This window comes from Coccinella septempunctata, chromosome 1, assembly GCF_907165205.1.
Source record: "Coccinella septempunctata chromosome 1, icCocSept1.1, whole genome shotgun sequence".
NCBI classification, from domain to species: Eukaryota; Metazoa; Arthropoda; class Insecta; order Coleoptera; family Coccinellidae; genus Coccinella; species Coccinella septempunctata.
The window spans coordinates 41,002,615-41,026,776 of NC_058189.1; the positions used below are offsets into that span (position 1 = coordinate 41,002,615).

Here is a 24,162-nt window from a genome sequence, read left to right on the forward strand (position 1 = left end):
TTTATCAAAATTATGCATGCATATGTTATCCACTTTCAACGATTTTCTTCAATACAGATGTTTTTCCCAGCAGGAATAAAAAAAGATGATATTATCAGATTTTGAATGTATTGGCTCCATTCTAAAATCAGTTGTTCTCGATCAATTCTAGTGATCAATAGTTTTTCTTTCGTTTGATTTTCTACACTCGATCGCTATGCAACGCGAAACACGCAATTTGACCCAAGAGGAATGTGCTCAAGCAGTAGTTTTGCGAGAAGAAGGGTGGACATACACAAGAATTGCAGAAAGGTTTGGAGTTTCCCATACAAGTGTGTCCAGAATGTTGCAGCGATTCAGGGAGACAGGTATGAATGTCCGAAGACCAGGACAGGGTAGACCACGGGTAACAACTGCCATTCAAGAACGTTACTTGAGAGTTTCTTCGTTGAGACAACGGTTTGCAACCGCTCGCCTCCTTCAAATTCAGCTTGAGCAAACTCATGAGGTGCAAATTAGCACTCAGACCATAAGAAATCGCCTCAGAGAATATGATTTAAGGCCTCGTGTCGCGGCAAGAGGCCCAGCTCTTACCCCAGCCCATCGAAGGGCGCGTTTGGATTTTGCGAGAGAGCATATCCATTGGGAAGAGGCCGATTGGGAAAGAGTTCTCTTCACAGATGAGTCTAGATTCTGCCTCTACCAGAGATTCGGTGAAATCCTGAATTTTTCTTCCATTTAATGTGTCTTGTATCGTTCAAAAACTTCCCGAGAGAACATAAAAAATAAGTTATAAAGTCAATGTATAGTTAACTTTCATTAAAATTGAGAATTTCAGAATGTGCGTTAATTTTTTTGCGCAGTGTATAAAAGGGGTAGATAGAAAATTCATACGCTGGTATGGCTTTAAGGAAAATACGTAGAATTCAAAGGTTAGGAATTTTGCTATCGAATGTGAAATACGGGGTGAGCGAGGGGGTGAGCCATTTGAAATAAAACCGAAATTAATTTTGTATAATTATGGTAGTGCAGTGTCTTTTTCCATTATACAGACAAAATCTGATTCCATCAAATTAATTCCATTGGAATTTAACGTGTTTATTCCGAGAACCTCAAATTTACGAAAGAGCGAAATATCTCAGAAACAGCAAATTTTGAGATGTCAAATAAACTCAGTCTTATTTCCATCATGCTTTCTGGATCTGCAGTTAAATGCAAGGTGGACCGTAAGAAAAAACATATAATCGGTTCCTACTACTTTCCTGAAACACCCTGTATATTCAAAAACAATTTCGAAAAATAGCACCAATTGACTGATGATTCTGTGTTGAAAAAACTGAAAATTAATCGAGATTCGCGTCGACGGTGAAACACCCTGCATATTTATTCGGGACATACCTATGTATTTTGCAATTGAAAGATGTCTAATTTAATTATAGTTCTCAATAAAAACATACAACTTTAGCTTATAATTCGAAATCTGAACAAAGAAAAAATCGCATAGTGCCACTCTACCTTCGAATATTGAAGATTAATACTCAAGGATTTTACGTGAAAAAGTACCTGTAGAAGATTTAAAGGACCTAGAAATTGTCAACCTTGAACTGCATTGCAGCATTAGAAATGTGTATACATAGACGAATGCTTAAAATTCCCTGCACAGCACACCAAACTAACGAAGAAGTGCTAAGAACAGCTAATAAGAGTAGGGATGTACTTAAAGTAATCAAGTGTTGAAAGGCGTGTTATCTGGGTCATGTAATGAGGAGAAGTCGTTATCGAATATTGCAGCTGATTATCGATGGGAAAAGAGAAGGTCGAAGGAGTGAAAGAAGAAGACAAGCTTCCTGGCTTAAAAAGATGCGGGAGTGGACCCGAATACGAGGTTCAGGACAACTTCTGCTTATGGCTAAGGATCGAGAAGCCTTCCCGATGGTGATCGCCAACGTCGGATCAAACTGACAAGGCACTTATTTATAGAAGAAAAGGAAGAAGGCTTAAGTTTCAGATTTGTAGCTAAAAGAAACAAAAGTTATGAGAAGTTCACGAAATCGGAAATCTCAATTATCGTTTATAACTAGAAAACGAAAGAACGTAGGAGGCTAAGGCTCTCATCATTCTCCGTTTATCACAAACAGAGATAGTAATATTGTGATCTGTTTCGCTCTCTTCTTTCCGGGAATCCCTCATTGGACTTCGTATTTTGGACACCCTGTACATGCTTGAACAAAGTTTCACTTTGAAATTAATCAGGGGTTTGTTTAGCATTAGAAATTATCGCAAAGAGAAAATCGATTTCAACGTTAACATACAGAGTGGGCAAAATTCGTTGTCTACTAACGGATGACACATTTCTCTGCTCAGCTCGTTTTCAGAGAAACAAAGAATGGTGAAAACCGCAGCTTCCCACGATACTTTGTTTTTGAGTTATCAGCAAAAAATTAGATTTTGATGATTTCGAAAAGTTCTCATAATTTTTTAGTCTTTGAAGTTACAGATCTGAAATTTCAGCCTTCTACGGGCACTTTTTTACGTAGAAATATTTCTTTATTTCGAAATATTATGCGAACTTTCGTTTTCTTAAATGCAAACTTTCATTGAATTTGTTATTTTTGAATTAGAAAAAAAGCTTTCCTCAGTAGATTCTACGTATAAAACTGCTTAGGAAGGTTCTAGTTTCAGATCTGTAACTTCAGAGACAAAGAAGTGATGGGAAATTTTCGACATCGTCAAAATCTCCATTTTCGTTTATAACTCAAACTCTAGAAATGATAGGCCGGATCTGTTTCCAGATTTGGACCAGTCAGAAAAAAAGAGCTAGAGAATGTGACATCCGTTTTCTTCTAGCTGCTACAGTTCTCGAGATCCCCTCAGTAGACAACGGATTTTACCCACCCTGTATATACATACATTTAATTGAAAAGTGATGTTCTATCCGCTGTCATCCTGTTGTCACTCAATAAGATGCGCAAAAGTCAAATTCCAAAAGCATGAAAATTATTACTCACCTCGGAAAAATTTCAACTCAAGAATCTTTTGTTGAAACAGTCGAGTTCGAATTCAACATCTCTACACTATTGTATAAAATGGTCTTTATAGAATGCCCACACTACTCTCAGTGATATAGTTGTATGTTATAGCCCGTTATATTTAACCTCTGCCAAAACATTTATATCTCATAAACATACTATAGGTATATTGTTTGATCTCTGAAAATGTCTAGGTCAGATGCAAAAGAATATACAGGATGAGTCAACAGGGCTAGATCGGTCGATAATCCTTGCAAATTTTGGGCCAGCACTATGATTCTTTTCAACCGGAAATCGGAATCGACGCAGCTTAGCGCATGAGCTTGAATTATTTTTGACCCTATAGGGTGGTCCGAATAGTGGTGAAACACAAAACCTCAATTGTAATAATTTATCTGTGTGCCTTCTTGACGTAGGCCACTTTCCGACAAATTTCATGCTTCATTGGTATTTTCCGAAAATGACCTTTAAAAAATGCTTTAACTCCATTTTTTCAAATGGCATGCCCTGAACTATTTCTGTCTGTTGGATACCCCAGAGGCTAATTTTCATTTTTATGGAAACATTATAGGCCCAGATAGAAGGGTTTTCAAAATTCATTTTGGAATGCAAATATTTTCATAAAAATGAAGACCAATCTACGAATAGAGCTACTGTTGACTCACCATGCATGAACGTACTCAATATCACACTGAATATGGAATTAAACGAGAAAGTAGTTTAGACCAGGTGAATTATAAATCAACTTTCAATTTGTTGTCTTCATCTCATCAAAAAACTCACAAATTGCACGCAATCGGACCATGAAGTATTTCCTACAGAGTATTCTTGAATCGTTATTCAGATCCAATTTCTTTAAAATATAAATAATCGGCATGAGAGAAGAATAACAACCTACATTTTGAAATTTATAAAGGTAATCTCCTCTAATACGAAAAGTGTGAGATTTCTCTCCTATAAAAAGGATATCCTGATATACATTTATAAATATGAATGATTGTAACGTAGCATTTAGCTTTGAATCTGCTGCATCTTACTTGATGCTTTGAAACTGAATATCATAGAATTTCGACAAAAATAACCACAACGATTTATTAAGACCCTGTATAATAATGAGATACCAAAAATGAAATTCAGTTCGAGTAGACGAACGCATGTTCATCAAGCAACGTTTACATGCTAAGTAGGTACCTCATTGAAACTCAATGATCATTTCCAAAGGTTGATACTTCGCAACATATTTCTCAACTGTACAGATTTAGGGAGTACGTCTAAACATGTTATGTATATAAAGACATAAATGTGCACTTGCTCTATCACTGAATAATCACAATTCATCCAAGTGACAACCACAATCAGAGATCGTACAAAATGTTCAAATTGGTGAGCGTTGTCTAGATGGATAAGGATATTTAATCGTGACTTGAATTTTTATAAGTGACTATAGATCTCTATTGTAATACGGAACTTGACAATTTAATACATTCTTTATTTTTTCTTTCCAGACAATCATCGCTTTGGCCGTGTTCTCCTACGGAGTGTTAGCTACCCCGGAACCTGAAGCTAAGGCAGAGGCGAAACCCGGTGTCTTGGCGGCAGCACCACTTGTAGCAGCAGCACCGGCAGTAGCACCAGCTGTAGTAGCGGCAACCAGTTCCCAAACTTTCATCAGGAACAATAACGCACTAGCCGCACCTTTAGTTGCTGCCCCTGTTGCAGCAGCTGCCTCCTATGTGGCTGCACCAGGAGCTCCCTTATTAGCTTCCCCCTACGTCTCTGCCTACGCTTCTCCTTACTTCGCCGCTCCTTATCTCATCTAAGTTTTGAATAAATTTTCCATGAATAAAGACGCATTGAAGTGACATGTTCTTTTTCAATTCACCTTATTTTGACTTGCCTTAGGCGTCTAGTATGTCAGTCTAGTTCGATAAGTAAACGAGCTTGAAAATGAAAAATGATTCTTTTCGAAATATGGGACTGAATTAAAGCGGCTTCGCACGAGAAAAAACTTTGCAATTGTACTTAGTGAGATGATTCCTCAATGAAAATAAGCACGGATAGTTGTCAGTTTTTAATTTTTTTTTCACGGGTTCTAAAAAACACTGAGTCATAAAACTTAACATTATATGAAGCACTAAGTAGATGTTACTCACACAATTTTTTTTAAATCTCATAACATTATTATTAGTGGTTGACAATAACAACCCTTTATAATTTTCCTTCAAAAATTGTTTTCGTGGGATAGATATTCGAAAAATAAAACTCTCTTATGGTTTCCCATTCAATTCTGGAGAAAAAAAGTCTCCTGCAAAATTTCGATACAGTCGATACTTTTCTCGGAATAAATAAAACCTTACAAGCAGTATACGAAGGTCTATGAGGAAGAGATTTGATGCATGTATTAGGGGGATGTAGTCATTCAATGATGAAATGGAACGAACAGTGATCAGAACTGCTTGAAAGTTTCAATTTATTCCGAGAAAAATATCGACTGTATCGAAATTTTGCAAGAGACTTTTTTTTTCTCCAGAATTGAATGGGAAACCATAAGAGAATTTTATTTTTCGAAAATCTATCTCGCGAACACAATTTTTGAAAGAAAATCATAAGAGGTTGTTATTTTTAACCCCTAATAATAAAGTTATAAGATCTAAAAAAGTTGTGTGAGTAACATCCACTTAGTGCTTCATATTATGTATACCTAGTTTTTTTTACTCAGTGTTTTTAAGAACCCGTAAAAAAAATTAAAAACTGTCAACTCGTCATCTCCTTCCAAAGGCTGTATCTTGGAAGGGAGGTCGATTTCGAAAAAAATTTATAGGGACTACCCCTGCTTATTTTCATCGAGGAATCAACTCCCTAAGTCCTTCGCATTTGTTTGCAGACACCCTGTATATACGAGGTATGTTTCCAAAGTTCTAGGAATTGTACTATAACAGAATTCTGCAGAGCTCGTAGGCAAGGTTAATGGTATCAGCCAAATCTTGACATGTATATGTAACTATCTAGTGCAATATCCTTCCTGATTTAGGCGTTCGACCCCTTTTCGAAGCACTGTTTTTGAAACCATGGAACAGACAGCAAAATCTCTAGGATCAATGATTTTCATTTTGTGGAAAGAAGGTGCGAGTCGGTGACTCGGTGGATCGTTTTAAGACCGGTAGAACATCACCACTAGAAAAGACCCGCTGAAAGACGTCAAATGAAAGAGGGCTCTGAAATAGATCTGGTACTTGTCGTCAACTGCAAGAGCTGTTAGCTCGTTACGGTGATGAATTTGGGCAACGATTAATCCAATCCAATGAATGGTGCAAACATGAAGAAGAATCTGCACATGCCGGTGCAGTTTCGTCTGTTGGAAAGGTAATGCTTACTGTATTATGTGATTGCGGAGGGATTATTTGTATGGATTATCTGGCGAAAGGTACTACACTACAATTAACGCAGAATATTATTCGAAATTTATCATGCGGACCTCTGCGACAGGCACTTATCAACAAAAAATAAGTGTTCAGATTCAGAAGAGACCTAAAAAGTTATTTAAGGATCCAAAAAAATTAGTTTATCGTTATGATCAATGTGAATGTTGAATGGCGTTTATCTTGGAAAACTTCATTTTTATATTGACGAAAATAAACAAACCCAATAAACACACACACGTGTATTATACGTTTAAATGTGGTGGGGGGCGTTGATTCAAGGTTACTCGTTGAATTTTGTAACGTTATTTCGAAACCTCAATTCCACCATAGGTTGATTTCACATATAATCAACGTTTATGATCAAGCTGGTTACTGAATCCACTAACATGAAACGTTGTTATTTTAGTGCACCCTCAACGTGTATTCAATAGGAAGTGAGAAACATTGAATTAACGTTGAATACGATACCATTCAACAACTCGTTACTATAGTCACCAATATGTAACGTTTCTTTAGCGTACTTCCTCAACGTATATTCAATAAGAAATAAATAACATTACATCAACGTTGTACATATACGAAATCATTCAACAACTCGTTACTGTAGTCACCAATATATAACGTTTCTTTAGCGTACTTCCTCAACGTATATTCAATACGAAATAAATAACATTACATCAACGTTGTATACGAAATCATTCAACAACTGGTTACTGTAGTCACCAATATGTAACATTTCTTTAGCGTACTTCCTCAACGTATATTCAATAGGTAATAAATAACATTACATCATCGTTGTAAACGAAATCATTCAACAACTCGTTACTGTAGTCACCAATATGTAACGTTTCTTTAGCGTACTTCCTCAACGTATATTCAATAGGTAATAAATAACATTACATCAACGTTGTATACGAAATCATTCAACAACTCGTTACTGCAATCACGAATATGGAACGTGGATATGTGGTGTTTTCTCAAAGTATATTCTATTAAAAGCAACGAACATCCCCTTCTTGTAGCCACTATTACAGAAAGTTTCAGTGTCTTGCCAAGTAGTATATATCGAAAAAAAAATGAGTGTCCTGTATTTGGCATTGTAAGATCAATAGCGATCACTTTTTTATAATGGATTGAGTATGTTCTACCAGTTACCATTAGTTATGAGATCTGCTTATAATTTGAATCAATTCAAGAGACTGGTAATGGTAACAAAGAATATGTATTGAGCGGATGACTGTTGATGTAGATATATTGTAAATATAATGTTATGAACTTTGTAGCCTTAAGCTAATGGAATATTCACTACTAGGTACTACAATGAGAACTATAGGGTGCAGTGGTCTCGTTGGCAGCGATGTAGGGTAGGACGCCAGAGGTAGCAGGATCAAATCCCGGCGGTGATGGATGTTTGCGGTTGTCTCGATGAACCTAGTTTGGGAAGAGATAATATAATGTTGGCTAATGGGAACTATAACAAGACTAGTGGGTGCTGGGCAGAAAAAAAATAAATATTTATTTTAGAATCAACATATTGTAGCAACGTTATTTCAATCGAATGGCAACGTTATATTCTCATAGAATTTCCATTCCAAAAAGATTGTCCTCTACGTTACTGTACCACTAGAACGAAACGTATTTCCTAACGACATTTTGCCGGTTTCTCAACGTAGCGTTACTTGAAGAACTCATCGTTACTTCCACGTATCTGTGTTTATTGGGAAATAATGAAAATTATAGCAAAATTTCTCGTAATTCAGGTATTCTATTAAAAATCGAGCCAATCAATGTATGGAATATTATTGTGTTTTACATTCTTCCCTAGGAATTGTACCCAATACCCAGGGATTATACAGAGTGAGTCTTTGCCACGTACAAATATTCTAACAGTAGATTCTTGAGGTTCAAAGAAACACTTTTTCCTATACCATTTTTTCCCATTTTGATCAAAGAGATTTTGAATGTTTTACTTCCCGTACCACCTTTTGTTCATCTAGCTCCTTCTAGTTGCTGATTATCAAATTTTTTTCCTTCTTATTTTTTGGTGAAAACCTCAAAATGTTCGAAAATTATTCGATATCGAAAAACTGAGGATCAAATAAAATGGAAAGTAAGTTTTTACTTTACTAAAAGAACTGTGAATGTAAGTAATGAAACTGACAAAGACTTGAGCAAACACTACTGACTACATTATGTGCAGTGAACATTTTACTGTAAGTCAATTTATTCACATAAATTGTTGTATGCAGAAAGCATGACATTTATATACGTAAATGATTCTCAATTATTGCTACTCGTTCAGAATATTCAGAAAAGCAAAGGTTTTATTGATAAAGTTTTATGAAACCTGTTTTGTTCATTCATAGTGCATATTGTTTCATGAGGAGACTAAAAAGAATCATAAAAAAGCATAAAGAAACTATACTGATTGACTAACATACAGGTACCACAGTACCTAATGTTTTTTTTTAATTGTGGTTCTGAAAATTTTGAGGATATGTAGAGAACTGAAATGTGTATGATATGATGGAATATATTGAATATTGGTTCATATTAATTTCTGATGAAAATTGTACAAATTCAACTAAGTTTATCAATTCAAAAGAATGTATTCCACAGAAACAACAAGTTTGACATATAACAAATCACCATATACTTTTCTGTCCTATTCAAAGTTGTATATTTGTTGCCCATAATTTTAATTTTTTGTAAGTTTTTCATAAATTGCAAATAAAAATATAGCACATCCGACAGCGTATTTCATTTTTATCAGTTGATTCCAAACAATTTTCAGATAAAAACCAACATCCTGATCACAAAACAAAGCTATACTTTTCTTGTTTTGTCGCTCAGACTGTTTTGTTTTCTGGCCCCAACAATGTCGATATTGAAATTCAATACAAGGAATAGAATTCGAATTTCGCAACTTCAATTATGAAACAGAAAACTGCTATTAAACAACGGCATGTCGTTGTCAAATGTGGCACACACAGGTCAAAATTTAGTCGGTTTTTAGTTTTAGAAATATGAGGGATTTTCCTATCTTTCTACTCTATAATCTTTGGTAACATTTATTTATTTATCAATTCAATTTGGTACTCATTTTTTCCAATATTGCTTATCACGTCAACCCATACTTTTTGATCTCGGAACCTACCCTTGAAATTCGAAGTGCCTAGTCATAGTGCTTACAACCCTACAAACGGATATAATTGAATTTTAAAAACAATTCTTCACCATCTCAATCGTTTGAGACAAGTTTTGTTTCGAAATACAAAAATTGAAGATCGTAGGAAGAACTGAAAATCAGCAATTGACTAAAATTATATCCGGCTTATCAATCAAATTCTTCAGTTGTCTATGAGGTGTTCTGTTCCATTTTGTTTAGTTCTTTACTGTTTTCACTTTAGACCGATCTTTGTGAAGTTTAGATTATTTCCAAAGTGCGTGGAAATTTTAGTCGAATGATATGTCGAATCATTCGGTAAAAAACTAATCACATATACACAAAATTTTCAGTAGCCGATATTTTGAATGTTGAAGTTCAAAATAACATGATGAAATAAATCATATTTTCAAGGTTTTTCTAAGTTGAATTATATCAATATGTAAGTATCAGAGATCACTGAAGGAGTTGTTCACAACAGAATCAATTCGAAATTTTTCGTCTTGTTTGGATTCAAAATTATATAATTCAGGTCAGGCAATCGATTGCAAGTTCTTCGAACAACGGTTACATACTAAGTGGGTACCACTGCCAAACTGAGAGCTAAAGGTTGATACTCTCATTGGGTATTAATTAATTGAATACTGAATGATAATTCTCAAAATATTTCTCAACTATGCAGCATGTGGGGGAATGTCTGAACAAATATAAAGTGTTTTGTATATGACTAAATCATCACAATTCATTCAAGTGACCAACATCAACAAACATTCAACAAAATGTTCAAACTGGTAAGAATTGAAACCAAGTTATGATCATTTTTGAAAAGTAATTAAAGATAGATTTAAATCAACACGTGAAGTGTTCAACTGAATTCGTAGTTAAAATAATGTGATTCACAAATTTTTCTTCCAGACGATCATCGCATTGGCCGTGTTCTCCTACGGAGTGTTAGCTACCCCAGAACCTGAAGCTAAGGCAGAGGCGAAACCCGGTGTCTTGGCCGCAGCTCCACTTGTAGCAACAGCTCCAGCTGTGGTGACAGCTACAAGCTCCCAGGCCTTTGTCAGAAACTACAACGCACTAGCCGCACCTTTAGTTGCTGCCCCTGTTGCAGCAGCTGCCTCCTATGTGGCTGCACCAGGAGCTCCCTTATTAGCTTCCCCCTACGTCACCGCCTACGCTTCTCCTTACTTCGCCGCTCCTTATCTGATCTGAGTTTCAAAAATGCATTTTTCTGTGAATAAAGACTCATTTTAATCATACGCTTTTAGATTATTTTTTATCCTTACGGCCGGTTTCATAATCAAACCTAAAGTCGCTTTAATTTTAAAGCTTCCTTCAACCCTACTAAAAATGACACTAAAGGAAGCTTTAAGCTTAAAGTGACTTTAAATTTGATTATGAAACTGGACGTTACAATTTTGCTGACTTTCCATATTTGCTTTCAATGAAGAATCTTGAAAATACATCTTATTTCTGATGGAAGATATTTCAAACTGATTCAAAAATAATAATATTCCTTCATTGAAAAATAAGAGATGGAATAATAACATAAGCATAATGGCGAAGTCTAAACATCCAGTTTCATAATCAAATTTAAGTTTAAAGCTTCCTTTAGTGTGATTTTTAGTAGGATTAAAGGTTGGAACATAGATAACATGAAAAGAACAAGAGTTGTTTGTAAACCATAAGAGCTAGGGAAAAATGGATGGCACGTTTCCGACCTTGATATTCAAAAGATGGATAATTCAAATAACATATAAACCCCATGTTTTTTTTACATATTTCATTCTCCTATTTTCTTCTGAGAATATACAGGGTGTTCCTAATAGGGAAGTACAAACGAAAAGAGGAGATTCCTTGAGTGATTTTAAGAAAAAAAGTCTCATAAACATGAGACCGCAAACGATTCTTTGTCGAGATACTGTGTGTTAAAGTTAGAATTCGTAAAATTCGGCATGTTAAGATATTATAATGCAACCACAACCATCGTTATTTTTCAAAAGACGAAAGTTTAGTTCGATGCTACGAAACTAACCATGAATTTATTCACCATAGCTTACCAACTGAATTCTTTGAACAATTTGGATATTTCCGAGGATATTTCTGAGGATTTCAAGAGAATCGTTCAAAATTTTTTTCTCGAAATCGGTAGCAGATAAGACAAAACTACAAGAGAGTATAAAATTTAGTATACAACAAAGCTTCTTTCAATATTTTTTTAAATTGACAGTGGCTCACCAAAAAAAGTTCTGGAGGAAAACAGGACACAGTGTTTCAGGAAAACTATCACCTAGTAAATTTGCTATCGAAATTGGCATGTCATATGGTCCAAACTTTCAATCGCGATATATATGCCAAATTTCGGTAGAATATCTTGTGAAGTGTAGATACTATAAGAAAAATACTTGAAAAAAATTCAAACTTTAACCCTGTATCTCGAAAACGAAACTTTTGCCCATATTGCCCATGTTTATGGGACTTTTTTCTTAAAATTACTTGGAATCTCCATTTTTCGTTTGTACCCCCAATTTAGGAGCACCCTGTACGTCGTGTCTTTAATTGTTGTTCCAATAAAAAAAAAGTTCAGTTGTTCAGTCAATTTGGCTGGTTAGTTTCAGTGATAATAGGATAATGCGTATAGAACTTTATGCTTCTATTTTGTATCAGGTAATCAGAGACTTCGAAGATCACTTTCATGACGGATGAATAGGAAATATTTAGTGTGAACCTAAACAAATTAAACCGAAATAGTTCGAAATATTCCTGAAGCGATAAGTTTCGTTCTGCGTTTCAGCAGATTCAAGATTTCATCTGGGAAAATAATGATTATATGGATAGAGATATATATGAACTCCATAACCATATCAGAATTTTTTAGTTCCTGCAGATGTTGTCATTCGTCTGAACAAATGTGAAATACTGAAAATCTGAAGGGACTCAACTAACTGGAAATTATAAAAAAAAAAGTTTTGTTATGAACAAAACGCTTTCGTACAGTCGAAAGATACGTAATTACTCGGTTTTTGGATTCCAGATTAACATGTAATCGAATAAACTGATGAAGAGTTATTTATCAAAAAGGATACAACAGGTGGAAATAGCAGGAACAAGAAGTAGTGCTAAGCAAGTCAAATATGGAATACCACAAGGAACTGTGTTGGGGCCTCTACTATTTATTATATATGTCAACAGTTTACTACTTACGAAAAAGAAAGGGGAAGTAATCAGTTTCGCGGACGACACCGTTATCATTTACAAGGGTAGCACCTGGGAAAATCTGGAGAGAGAAGCAGAAAAAGATCTTATAGATGTGAGTCTGTGGTTCAAAGAGAATAAGCTCACAATGAATGCCAATAAGACAAAATATTTAACATTTTCTCCTTATGAATCAGGCCTACCACACATGGGCAAATTGGTTGTCGAGGGTTCGATGACAATTGCAGAAGCTGATTAAGTAAAATACCTCGGAATAATAAATCGATAATCACTTGAAGTGGGATAAACATATAGATAGTTTAGTGGCCAAAATCAAATTTTTAAGAAAATACCTCGATATTCCCCAGTTGAAAACAGGGTACAATGCTCTCTGTCAGTCTCACATGTCATACGGCATTATAGGATGGGGTGGAGCATATAAGACTCATATAAAAAGAGTAAGAGTTATGCAAAAGTGGTTGCTCCGTGTAATTTACAACAAACCCCTCTTGTTTCCGTCCGATGGGCTGTATTCTTTGTCATATGTCATGGATCCTCCTCAGCTGTTTGCTCTACAGATACTAAATACAATAAGTAGTGGGAAAATAAAGCTGAGACCTCCTGACTGCGTATATGAAACAAGAAATATAAGGAACAAATCATACAAACCAAGAGAGGAAAAGAGAATAGGCCAGAGATGTTTCAGCTATTTGGCACCTCGTCTATATGGCATGGTACCCATGGACCTTAAAAACATCAAGTATCCTATGGCCCAAAAGAATAAACTTAAAAAATGGGTAATGGAAGAAGGAAGAACATACTTCGATGCTATAGTGAATCCATCACAACAGATATATTAGAAGATATTAAGAAACCATCACAATAATAATAATTAATATGTAGACAACTGTTTCATGGCTCCAGAATTTAAGTTTTTTTTTTGTGTTCACTGCTTCACTGCTTTCACCACTTAGGACTTAAAAAAATGGCTACTGAAAAATTTTCAAGATTAATTTAATAAATCATATACAGGCTCATGCCTCCGTGATAAATGTTTATACCTGTAGCTACCCAGAAATAAACGTTATTATATTATTATTATTATATATGTAGAAGAATGTTTTAGATATTCAATGATACAAACATTGTATAGATGCTTTGGGGCATCTATACAATTTCATGCCTGCAGTGGTCAACTATCCAGATACTGAACACGCCGTAAACTTCTTGAATACGAGAAAAAATGATTTTCAAATATTTCGAATAATAGTGCTCCGATAAAATTGGAAATTGACTCTAATATAAGGTTTCGAAAGTTTTCACAAAAATTTTGGCGTCATCTGTCAAACGGCGGCTGAAGATTTTCTCATATTTTCTAATGATACCATTCTCACCAAATACTGCACAAGTGTTCCTATCGGTATTTTACAAATAGATATCTTGATTCAATTAATCTGTGTCGTTATTTTTTGAATATCGGATAAAAATCAGATGAGCAAAATGCCAAATCCGACTCTATATAGGATTTGACCAATTTACGACATAAATTTGGACCCATAACTTTCGCTTATTCTATCTTTTTTCGGAAGTTTCGTAATTGACTCTGACTACTTCTTCATCGACTGCCCCTAACCTAACCCATCAATATATTTGAAGATCTCTGGTATCCATACATGGTCGCAGTGTGACAACGTGTCGATCGCTTCTTCTCGTTTCGACAAGATTTCCGAAGGGCCTCAGGGCTCAGAAGTATTCGAAAGCGATGTCGTAACGCCTTCAACTTTTAGTCCAATGACCAACATTAACTTCTCTCAATCATCTGAATATTAGGTAACAATAATTCAGTTTTATTCCATAGCAAAAATGAATATTAAAATATGCTATCTTGTACTTTCCATGCAAATAAGATAGATAAAAAACCATTTCAATTAGTTTTTATGAACGGTAATTATGTTCATCACCGATTTTCAAATTCATTACATTCATTCAGTACATTCACATTATGAGAAATACATAATTACCAAGAACTTTATGTAGAATAATAGAAGTTTTGAAAATGTCCACTGCTCATATTTTTATCGAAAACTGGTTTTGCTTTGTATGCTATGCCTCAGTAACACTTTAAGACCCGGTTGCTCGGTCTGGATTAAAGTTAATCCTAGAGATTAATTTTGATATTTCCGTTCAATTCTGATCAGCTTTAATCTCGGCTTAATCCTGAACTGAGCAACCGGGCCTAAATATTATATGGAGAGGCAGGTTCTTCTGCTGAGGTTTTTCACTTGAGCTTTTGAATCATACGCCGAAACCGAAAGTACTCTACTAGAACTGCTTTATGTCATACATGGTTTATTATTTGGTATTCAACAATGTATTGTTCATATTCGGGAAAATATAACCATTCCTTGAATCTGAGTAGTCTAGAGCACATGCATATTCTAGACGAAGTCTGCATACCAAGTAGATATTACTCTTTCGAGTCATGATAGGAACGTTACCAAATGACGTGTCGTTGCGATATATTTTTTGAACGAATGAAGATAGGCTTGGAGTAAGTGAACAACTATAAATATCCACCTAACTGTTCATCTAGATATCATACATTCGAGTGATACAGATCAATCAACAACTAAAAGATGTTCAAAGTGGTAAGTGACTGAAGTTTTAGAAAATGTACATTGTTCACGCTGTATCTTTATTTTAACTAACAAAACTGTATATTACTATTATCCAATTTGGTGCCTCCTGAAGTCCAAGAAATTTTTTTCATGCTTATTTTACTCCACTTGAATCGATTTCTTAAAACTTCCAGAGAATTTTTGATTTTCTTACGTTGGCATGTTGAATTTTATCTTCTGAAATGAATATTTCCATCCTAGAAGAATAAAGCAATTTTGTGCTTTTATATAGATTCATGGAGCAGCATAGAAATATCTCAGAATATCCTGTATAAACATCCCCTCAAAAATAAGATTCACTGAATCAGAGTCTCAATAAGTGTTTAATTTACAGGTTATTGTTGCTGTTGCCTTATTCGCCTATGGAGTGATGGCAGCTCCAGAAGCTAAAGCCAAAGCTGAAGCAAAACCAGGAGTGTTGGCTGCGGCACCACTTGTAGCTGCAGCACCAGCAGTAGCTCCAGCGGTAGTTACCGCCACTAGCTCGCAATCTTTCATCAGGAACTACAATGCCCTTGCAGCTCCTCTAGTCGCAGCTCCTGTTGCAGCAGCTGCGTCATATGTCGCAGCTCCAACGGCACCCCTAGTAGCCTCCCCATACATCTCGCCATATTATGCACCATCTTACTATGCCTCTTATTACCTATAAAATGGGATTTCGTTGCACTGAATAAAATATAAATGATGTGTGAGCATTTCATTAGGTACTTCCTGAAAGTTGAAAAATCACATCTAGATGAAGCCCCCTCAAAGTCAATATAGTACTTCAGATATTCAAAAGTTGAAAAAAAAAATTATATTCAAAAAGAAAGTTCATGAGTTTTTACTCACTAGATTCCTATGACGTGTCAACACAAACGAAATTATAAGAAAGCATGTCGCTGATATAAAATCAACAAATATTACGATCTGAATAGAACTAGCAAACTATAATCACTCAATGTTTTACAGAAATACCAGTTAGTCGAGAAATAGAAAAGAGAATCGCTGACCATTCTTTCGCTCTCATTTGACCGTACACAATTCATACCTCGACGAAAATGGAACGAAGTCTCCTTCATTTGATGCCAGTAGTCGGTATGGTATAGTAATACACCTTAGAGCCGTTTGACAGGAAACGAGTAACAATTGGAATCATTTTTCTAACTCCCAGAGTGAAGATGGCATAATGAATGAATCCATTTGCGTGTTACCAAATTTGCTTTTTCTTTCTAACTCGAGTAGTTGGCACCTTCTCTTTTCGACATAAAATAGATCAATTTGTAAAATATTTGGAATTCCCGTCGTTTAGGACTAAAGTGTCTTGAAAAATATAAATGATCGTTTTTCCATATATTTGTCAATTGTGGTGATATGTACCTACTCTTCTGCGTGCGAATAAATTTATATTTGGAGGAAAAACAATATACATATTTGCAAAAACACTTTCGACCTAAATGGGGCCTCATAATGGCCCTTCACACTATTAGGTATAATGAGGCACTCTGAGAGAAGTTCACTGGGCATAAAAAGAACCAGTGCTACCATATGCTTATTCCTTTACTAAGAAGTTCTCTACTGGGTATTCTTTCGGCATAAATTTTTGCTTCAACCCCAAATAACATGATAATCCATAGATTATGTCAAGTCAGACTACAATGGCGAATATAACAATTGTGAGCTGAAGAGTTGGTATCACTTGAATTTTCAAAATGAACAAAATATCGAAAAACTTTTTTTGACGAGTGGATCTCATCACAATATTCAAGGGCGTATTGACGCTCCAAAATACTGAACGTTAATTAGTTTTCGAAAAGAACTGTTTGTTTAACGACGAGTCGAATTTTCATCTACAGAGTGTTTCAAACAGGAGACGACAATTCCGCAGAATTGTCGTTTCAATAATGCGAGCTAGTCATAAACGAGCGTTGGAAATCCCAGAGAAATCGAAACACCTAAACTGAAGACAGGATTCGGGAACATTTTGTCCATTTATCAGTGTGTAGTGTTTAAATACTTCAACTGGAAGATGGGGACTCTAGCGAAACCGAGGCTTCGCTTTGGAAATACTTTCAATTTTTGTCACGATGCGCTATCTGTCCCACAAAAAAGTATCTCACTAACTCTGCAGACTTCTACACATCCATTCATGGCTTCCATTGCAGGCAACGAATGTAACAATTCGTCAAACGACTGCAGAAGACTCTAGAGGGTTCGCTCGCTAGACCACATTCATAAATTGGAGAGAGGAAATTCAGAGGTTTACCACGATCCCCCATTATAGGTTTTGAAACAGGTTGAATGTCCTGAAGTGCAAGACTCCAACTTTATAGGATGACGAGTCTAGAGCACAGAAAATCCAACAAGGTTGCCGCAGATAGCTTTCTATATCCCCAGAGCACATAGATTCATCGTTTTTTTATAATTCCACTGGAAGAACGCGATGTTATAAGCGGCATATATTTAGGATAGGCATCTTCGATATTTCTTTACTATTATTATGACTTATTGTCAATAAAGTGTCAGAAGTTCTTCCGAATTTTTTTTCTCGTTTCTTCAGTTATCTACTGAATAGGCACTGATATATCAATGGGAGATGATTGCCCTACATAAGGGTCCTGTAGCGTTCCTCGAACAACTGAAGAACAGAAGAATCATCACTTGGAAGACTGGACCTGGTCGAAAGACCCTCCCAGTCAAAAGCAAGATTATTAATTTGAGTACGGAAGGCATTTCTAACGACGAAGGTGATCCTCTACTAAGATCACCAAGATTTTTGTCCACCTTGTACCAATTGGAATCAACATGTGATACATTTTTGGAATCAGCTCAGCTAGAGTAATCCGAAAATTGAGACAAAAAGGGGGTGTTCCATTAAAAAAAAATGACGGTGACGTCATTACTCGAGTGTAATTCACCCTATATATCAGATTATTATTTTAGAATACGGTAAATTGAAATTAAAAATCGACTTGTTTCAGGATTATTTCTTAAAACGGTCTGTTCAGCTAAAAATGACTTTGTTCCATACTTTACGGACACAGTGTATATTACTTGGTTGATTTCTGTTAGGATTCCTGCTTATGTTGAATAAAGGTCCTTTTGTTTGCATAAAAAGTAAAGCACTTTTCTACACTTGATTTGATTTACCTCTCCTTTTGATTATGTGTAGATAAACAACACTTCCTCTACACTGGTATAAATCAAATCGAGAGTAGAAAAGTGCAACCTTCACCACTAATTCGATAAATGTTGCGCAAAACTTTTTTGTGAGGGCGTCCTTTTCAATATTCCAGTCAGCAGTAACCCAAATGAGACTTTTTTGATCTCTGCAATTCTTTTCATCTCTCAACATTGAAACGTGCTCCCAATAATGAACACCATGCCTTTTGAGTTGAAATACACGAAGACTTTGTTAAATTTAGAACTGGAACTCTTGTGACAAAGAGGTTTCAATGATTCTCTTAAGCAGTGAAGGACAATTCGTATGCTCAAACATCATTGATGACAGTGCACTCGAAACTAAGCACTCGCATACAAAGTAGGTACCTACCTCAATATTCAGGAGCCTATGGTATCAATAATATTTCGAAACCGTTTTTCATTTGTCAATATTCACAGAATAGTCGGGGATATGTTATGTATAAAAATACTACCGTAATCCAACATAATGTCATATTCCAAGTAACAAGCAAACCGAAACATCATACAAAATGTTCAAATTGGTGAGTTGTAAATAGACAAATGAAGTATACATTTTACACACATGTTCATGGTTCCTGTAGTGATATTTTGAAATGAAATACCTACATCATGTTGAGAAAAGATTCTGAATTTAAATACGAGAGGCCTATTTTAGATTATGCATGTTTCTTTCAACAATTTTTCAATATTCTTTACCTCAAAAAGATATTAATCCAATCTTGAATCTCCAACCGATTTCTCACTTGCACTTCATTCGATTTTCAGGTCACCATAGCCATAGCTTTATTTGCCTATGGAGCACTAGCAGCACCGAACCCGGAAGCAAAAGCTGAGGCCAAACCGGGAGTATTAGCAGCAGCCCCACTAGTAGCAGCTGCGCCTGCAGTAGCTCCAGCAGTTGTTACTGCCCAAAGTTCACAGGCTATTTTGAGAACATACAGTGCTCTTGCTGCTCCATATGTCGCAGCACCAGCATCTTATGTTGCAGCTCCTGCAGCATCGTACATAGCTTCTCCTTACTTATCACCCTATGCAGCACCATACTTTTCCGCGCCTTATTTGATTTGATTCAATAAAGAGTAATGAAATGCAAACGTTTTTTAGACTAATCCAATCCTCAATATTTTCCTATAATATCCATGAGGCAGCCAAAAACGAAAACAATTCTTTGTTACATAGACTGGGAGCCAACGCTTATTGTGTAAAAACATCATCAGAGCCTACGATGGTAAAATATACATAACTCAGAATGGTTTGAAAACTTGAAAAAAATCATCGTTATGAGTTCTTCAGGATTCTTGTTACAATCCTTTACTTGCGAGATTAAGGGTAAATTTAATCACTGGGGGATTAGAAGTAGAATGGTATAGTCTATTTTCGGACAGTATGAAATGATGTCATTCGCACAAACCGGACGAATTCTGACAGTTTATGTTTTCCACACTGTGCTGCGTTTTGTTTATTGTATATTATGAAAAGATGAAGTTAGGTTGATTGTTACTTTGGCCTGCATAAATGTTAACATTATTCAAGCTATTTATTTGATAATCGTTACGCGATACTTGTAAAGTGATACCTACATGTTATTTGATGATGCATAAATCCACACTAAAAGAATATTTCTTGTTGCTAAGCTTCCAGATATTCTCATATACAAACGGTTTCTTCTCTTATTGTTAATTTTTCTATTTGGATCTTGAATAGAATGATCGCATAATTTATAGAATTTACATGTAGGAAAAATGAAACCTAATTCCGTATATGGAGGAACCCAGATCACATCCCTCTTTTAAATCTTGGAAATACTGTGTTTTCTGCACCCAATCAAGAATGGGGAATTCTCCTCGATTTGGGATATCACAGCATATGCAAGTTCAAACTGAATAATTATGAGTTTCATTCATGAATTTTTCAAATGCCCCGCGGAAACTATTCAAAATCATTCTTCAAATATGAGTTTTTGAAATTGTAACTCGCTTCGTTTCTTGTTTACGATTTGGCAACAGCCCCTACTGGAAAATAAAAAGAACAATGGTTTGTTTATGAAATAGCAGCTGTTGATTTACATCATAAGGCGCGCACTCACTGGCGAGCCTCAACAGCATCCGGCCATAAAAATCCCATAAAATTTTACGACCTTCCTCGTTCGTCGCAGACTTCACAGACAACAATCTTTGTCTATCTCATCAAGATAGTGTATTTGTTTTCCTTTATTATAAACGCATATTTCAGTCGATATTGCCAACTTCTGCAATTGAAATGAAACGCTTTAAATTTCAAATGCCCATTTTTATTCTTAATTTTTGAGTACTCAAAATATTTTTTTTTTGGGAAACGCTTGAAATGTTCATTTCAAAATGTGAAGTTTCAAAGATATTTCATAAAACATGTATCATTTTCGTCAGGAGGAGTATTCCCTATTGTCTGATCTAGGCAGGAGGGAGGAACAACCTCAATAGTGGCAATTATACGAAGTAGCTGATTCATGATAACCTTGATGATTTCTTCAATGTTATTGCATCAAAATCAAAATTGTGCCATAGCTAAATTGCATTATATCATATATATACTCCTGTACCCTCTAGTATGGAATAATTTACCAGACTGTACCTTATAAGTATACCAAAAGTGAAATAAATAGCCTACTCCCATACAATAAACTCAACCAGAATATCCTGCCGTGATTCTAATTTCATGTATGTTGAAGAATGCTCAAGATGAAAGAAAAAGCCTCATTATCGTGAAAAGAAAGCAAGTTATATTCTCTTGAGATTTATAGCAAAAATTGATTTTCCATAATCGAGAAATCTGCCACAGAGAACAGAACTATTGTCCTTTTTTTTGCGTCTTCATTATAATTCAAATGAATGTATAATTTTTCCGTAGTTCCCGCTTTCTAATACAACAGATCATATTATTATATTATGGTTATCAATAGCCTCAAAGTACCTATATCGAGATGTTCAATAATAAGGATCGTATTAATGAATTTTATGCAGACTTCAACGAAGAATGCACCAACTCATAAATCAATGCACTCGAATGCATTCGGAGAACTTATGCAAATTTCCATGCAATCAGAATCGGGGCAACACCAAAAGGCAATACAACCTATTTAGAGCAGAGAAGGAACACTTAATGAATACCACTTGACCAATTATATTATTTCCAAACATTATTTCCCAATAATTTAGCCAAACTGATGCAGTTGAAAAATTGGATAGGAGGATAGGAATTATCTGAATATACTTCTTTCCACTGGAAAAGCACTATTATAAAAAATGATAGTTTTTGATTTTAGGCATTAAATACTCCTTCGTAACTGCTTACGTTTTAGCCACAGCGTTTCCCGAAGTAGACAACAAATACATATACAAGATTGGACATAAGTCTGGAATAAAATTAATATTTTTCATGATTGCATTTCCAGAATGTAGAGTGCGTGGAAGAATTTCTTAAAATTGTAATCGATCCAGACAAGAAGATTATGTGTTATTTGAAAATTTTCTGGCGGCCAACCTATACAATTCTTTATTTGGCAGCACCGTAGGTAAATGGATCGACTTGACCGAACTGAATTTATGAACAAAATATTGATTCGTCATGTATGAATAATTTCATAAAATCACAGCTGACCGCAAACTCATAAAATAATTCGAGATAAATATAGTTGAAGAAGGATCTCACATTTCTTTTCATGTTTAGTTTTCAGTTTAGTTTAATGATTTCAAGCAAAACGTGGAAAAATATTTTTTCTTATGTACGTTGCTTATGTTCATTCTGGCACAAAAATGGTCTTCCAATCAAATTTATGTAGAGCCAGAAAACTCAGAAACTGAATGAAATTTTTGCTTTGGACGTCTCGGGTAGTGAAAAAATATGGAAAAAGTCCACACCAAATATTCGCGGATGAGTATTTAAATCAATTATCAATTCCACGTCTACTCTGACCTATTTACTGACATATCATTAGATTCTCTTATTCCAATAGTGTATTCACCAACAAACCAAACCCGTGTTCTTCAACCGAGGTATGAATACCAAGCAGATAAGTTCAGCAATGAACTGGTACGGCTTTCCTAACGATGCATCCTTCGACCGAAAATTTCGTAAAATATCGACATACTGGGGATAGGAGTAAGTATAAATATACGCCCCAGCCTCTATGGAATCATCACTCGTTTAAGTGACAAGAACAAATCAACACCAGCCAAGATGAACAAACTCGTGAGTAAATCAACTTTCATCCTTATTCAACACTTTAACTGTGACTTATACTTTTTTCGTGTTCATAGCAGCAATCCCTACACGGGGTTAAGAAATTAGGCTAATTAATTAAGGAAATGTGTCTCTCTGGAAAGGAAAAACATGGTTTTCCTATTGTCACTCAATTTCCCTTTCCATTTAAGATTTTAGGGGTTGCTCTCTATTACCCTCACAGGGTTGATAGAGATTGATTGGAACCATCCGAATGAAATGTTCAACAACGAACCAAAGTTTACCTCTTATGCATCTTTTACAACCAAGACCATTAAAAAAACTATGTATTTGTTTGCAGATATTTACCGTTCTCATCTTATTCGCCTATGGAGCATTGGCAGCACCAAACCCAGAAGCAAAAGCTGACGCAAAACCAGGAGTATTAGCCGCAGCCCCACTCGTAGCAGCGGCACCAGCAGTAGCACCGGCCTTCGTAACAGCCAGAAGTTCACAGGCTATCCTCAGGACCTACAGTGCTCTTGCATCTCCTTACGTGGCTGCACCTTATGTCGCAGCACCCGCACCTCTGATTTCATCCCCTTATCTGACGAGTTACGCCGCCCCATATTTTGCAGCTCCATATTTAATTTGATTGCATAGTAGAAAGTAACTGATTGTTTTTGTTGACGAAATAAAACAAATTGACTGAGACATTTTTTTCACATTCATTTTTCCTGTAGGTCCGGAGGGTTTCGAATAATCAATCGAGCGCCTTAGACCCGTTTGCACCAAACGCACTTAGTGTTAAGTGTCCCTTAAAATGAACCCTTAACTTAAATTACGTTGCACCAACTGTTAAGTGACATTTAAATGGCTAAAGCTAGCCTTAAATTTAAGCGTTCCTGTAATGACCACTTAGGTATTTAAGGGCGAGATTCTAACCTAAAATAATTTGTTGAACTCATAAACTGGCTGCAGAACTGCAGTGGTTTTTCTAATAACGTCAAGTACCTTTTATTTGACAATTCATTTCATTATCAATAATAATGCTAATTCAGCAACAAAAAGTTGTCACTCTTTGATAAAAATAATATAATAGTTTACTTGCACTGACTGACAGGACAATGAAGTTAGGTTAATGAAATGACAACAATCATCGGCAACAGGCCATCCAATGAAAAGGCTTTATTGGACTAGAATGAAGTTGCACCAAAATAAAAAACTGAAATATCACTAGATATCAAAACTTAAGGGTCCCTTACTTAAGATTCTGCTAAGCCACAGGCGTGCAACTGGCAATAAAA

General features: G+C 35.5%; 6 protein-coding genes across 6 annotated transcripts in view; 4 read left to right on the forward strand and 2 right to left on the reverse strand.

Annotated features, from left to right (window-relative positions):
* The window catches only part of LOC123314772 (supervillin-like), a 275,601-nt gene that overhangs the window by 218,725 nt on the left and 32,714 nt on the right, over window positions 1–24,162 (reverse strand). The gene's annotated exons all lie outside the window — the stretch shown is intronic.
* Window positions 1–24,162, reverse strand: part of LOC123314790 — a 97,307-nt gene that overhangs the window by 50,976 nt on the left and 22,169 nt on the right. The gene's annotated exons all lie outside the window — the stretch shown is intronic.
* On the forward strand, window positions 4,145–4,893 carry LOC123314803 (cuticle protein 16.5-like). Its single transcript, XM_044900176.1, has 2 exons — window positions 4,145–4,391; window positions 4,514–4,893. Exons 1-2 carry the CDS (start codon window positions 4,380–4,382, stop codon window positions 4,826–4,828), a joined length of 327 nt encoding a protein of 108 aa, XP_044756111.1. The 5' UTR covers window positions 4,145–4,379; the 3' UTR covers window positions 4,829–4,893.
* LOC123314812 lies at window positions 10,218–10,820 on the forward strand. The gene is made up of 2 exons (XM_044900183.1): window positions 10,218–10,387; window positions 10,512–10,820. The coding sequence occupies exons 1-2, from the start codon at window positions 10,376–10,378 to the stop codon at window positions 10,812–10,814; spliced, it is 315 nt and encodes a 104-aa protein (XP_044756118.1). The 5' UTR covers window positions 10,218–10,375; the 3' UTR covers window positions 10,815–10,820.
* LOC123306735 (cuticle protein 16.5-like) lies at window positions 15,099–19,801 on the forward strand. Its single transcript, XM_044888858.1, has 4 exons — window positions 15,099–15,445; window positions 15,810–16,109; window positions 19,129–19,179; window positions 19,424–19,801. The coding sequence occupies exons 1-4, from the start codon at window positions 15,434–15,436 to the stop codon at window positions 19,724–19,726; spliced, it is 666 nt and encodes a 221-aa protein (XP_044744793.1). The 5' UTR covers window positions 15,099–15,433; the 3' UTR covers window positions 19,727–19,801.
* On the forward strand, window positions 22,776–23,661 carry LOC123314822 (cuticle protein 16.5-like). The gene is made up of 2 exons (XM_044900196.1): window positions 22,776–22,885; window positions 23,217–23,661. The coding sequence occupies exons 1-2, from the start codon at window positions 22,874–22,876 to the stop codon at window positions 23,508–23,510; spliced, it is 306 nt and encodes a 101-aa protein (XP_044756131.1). The 5' UTR covers window positions 22,776–22,873; the 3' UTR covers window positions 23,511–23,661.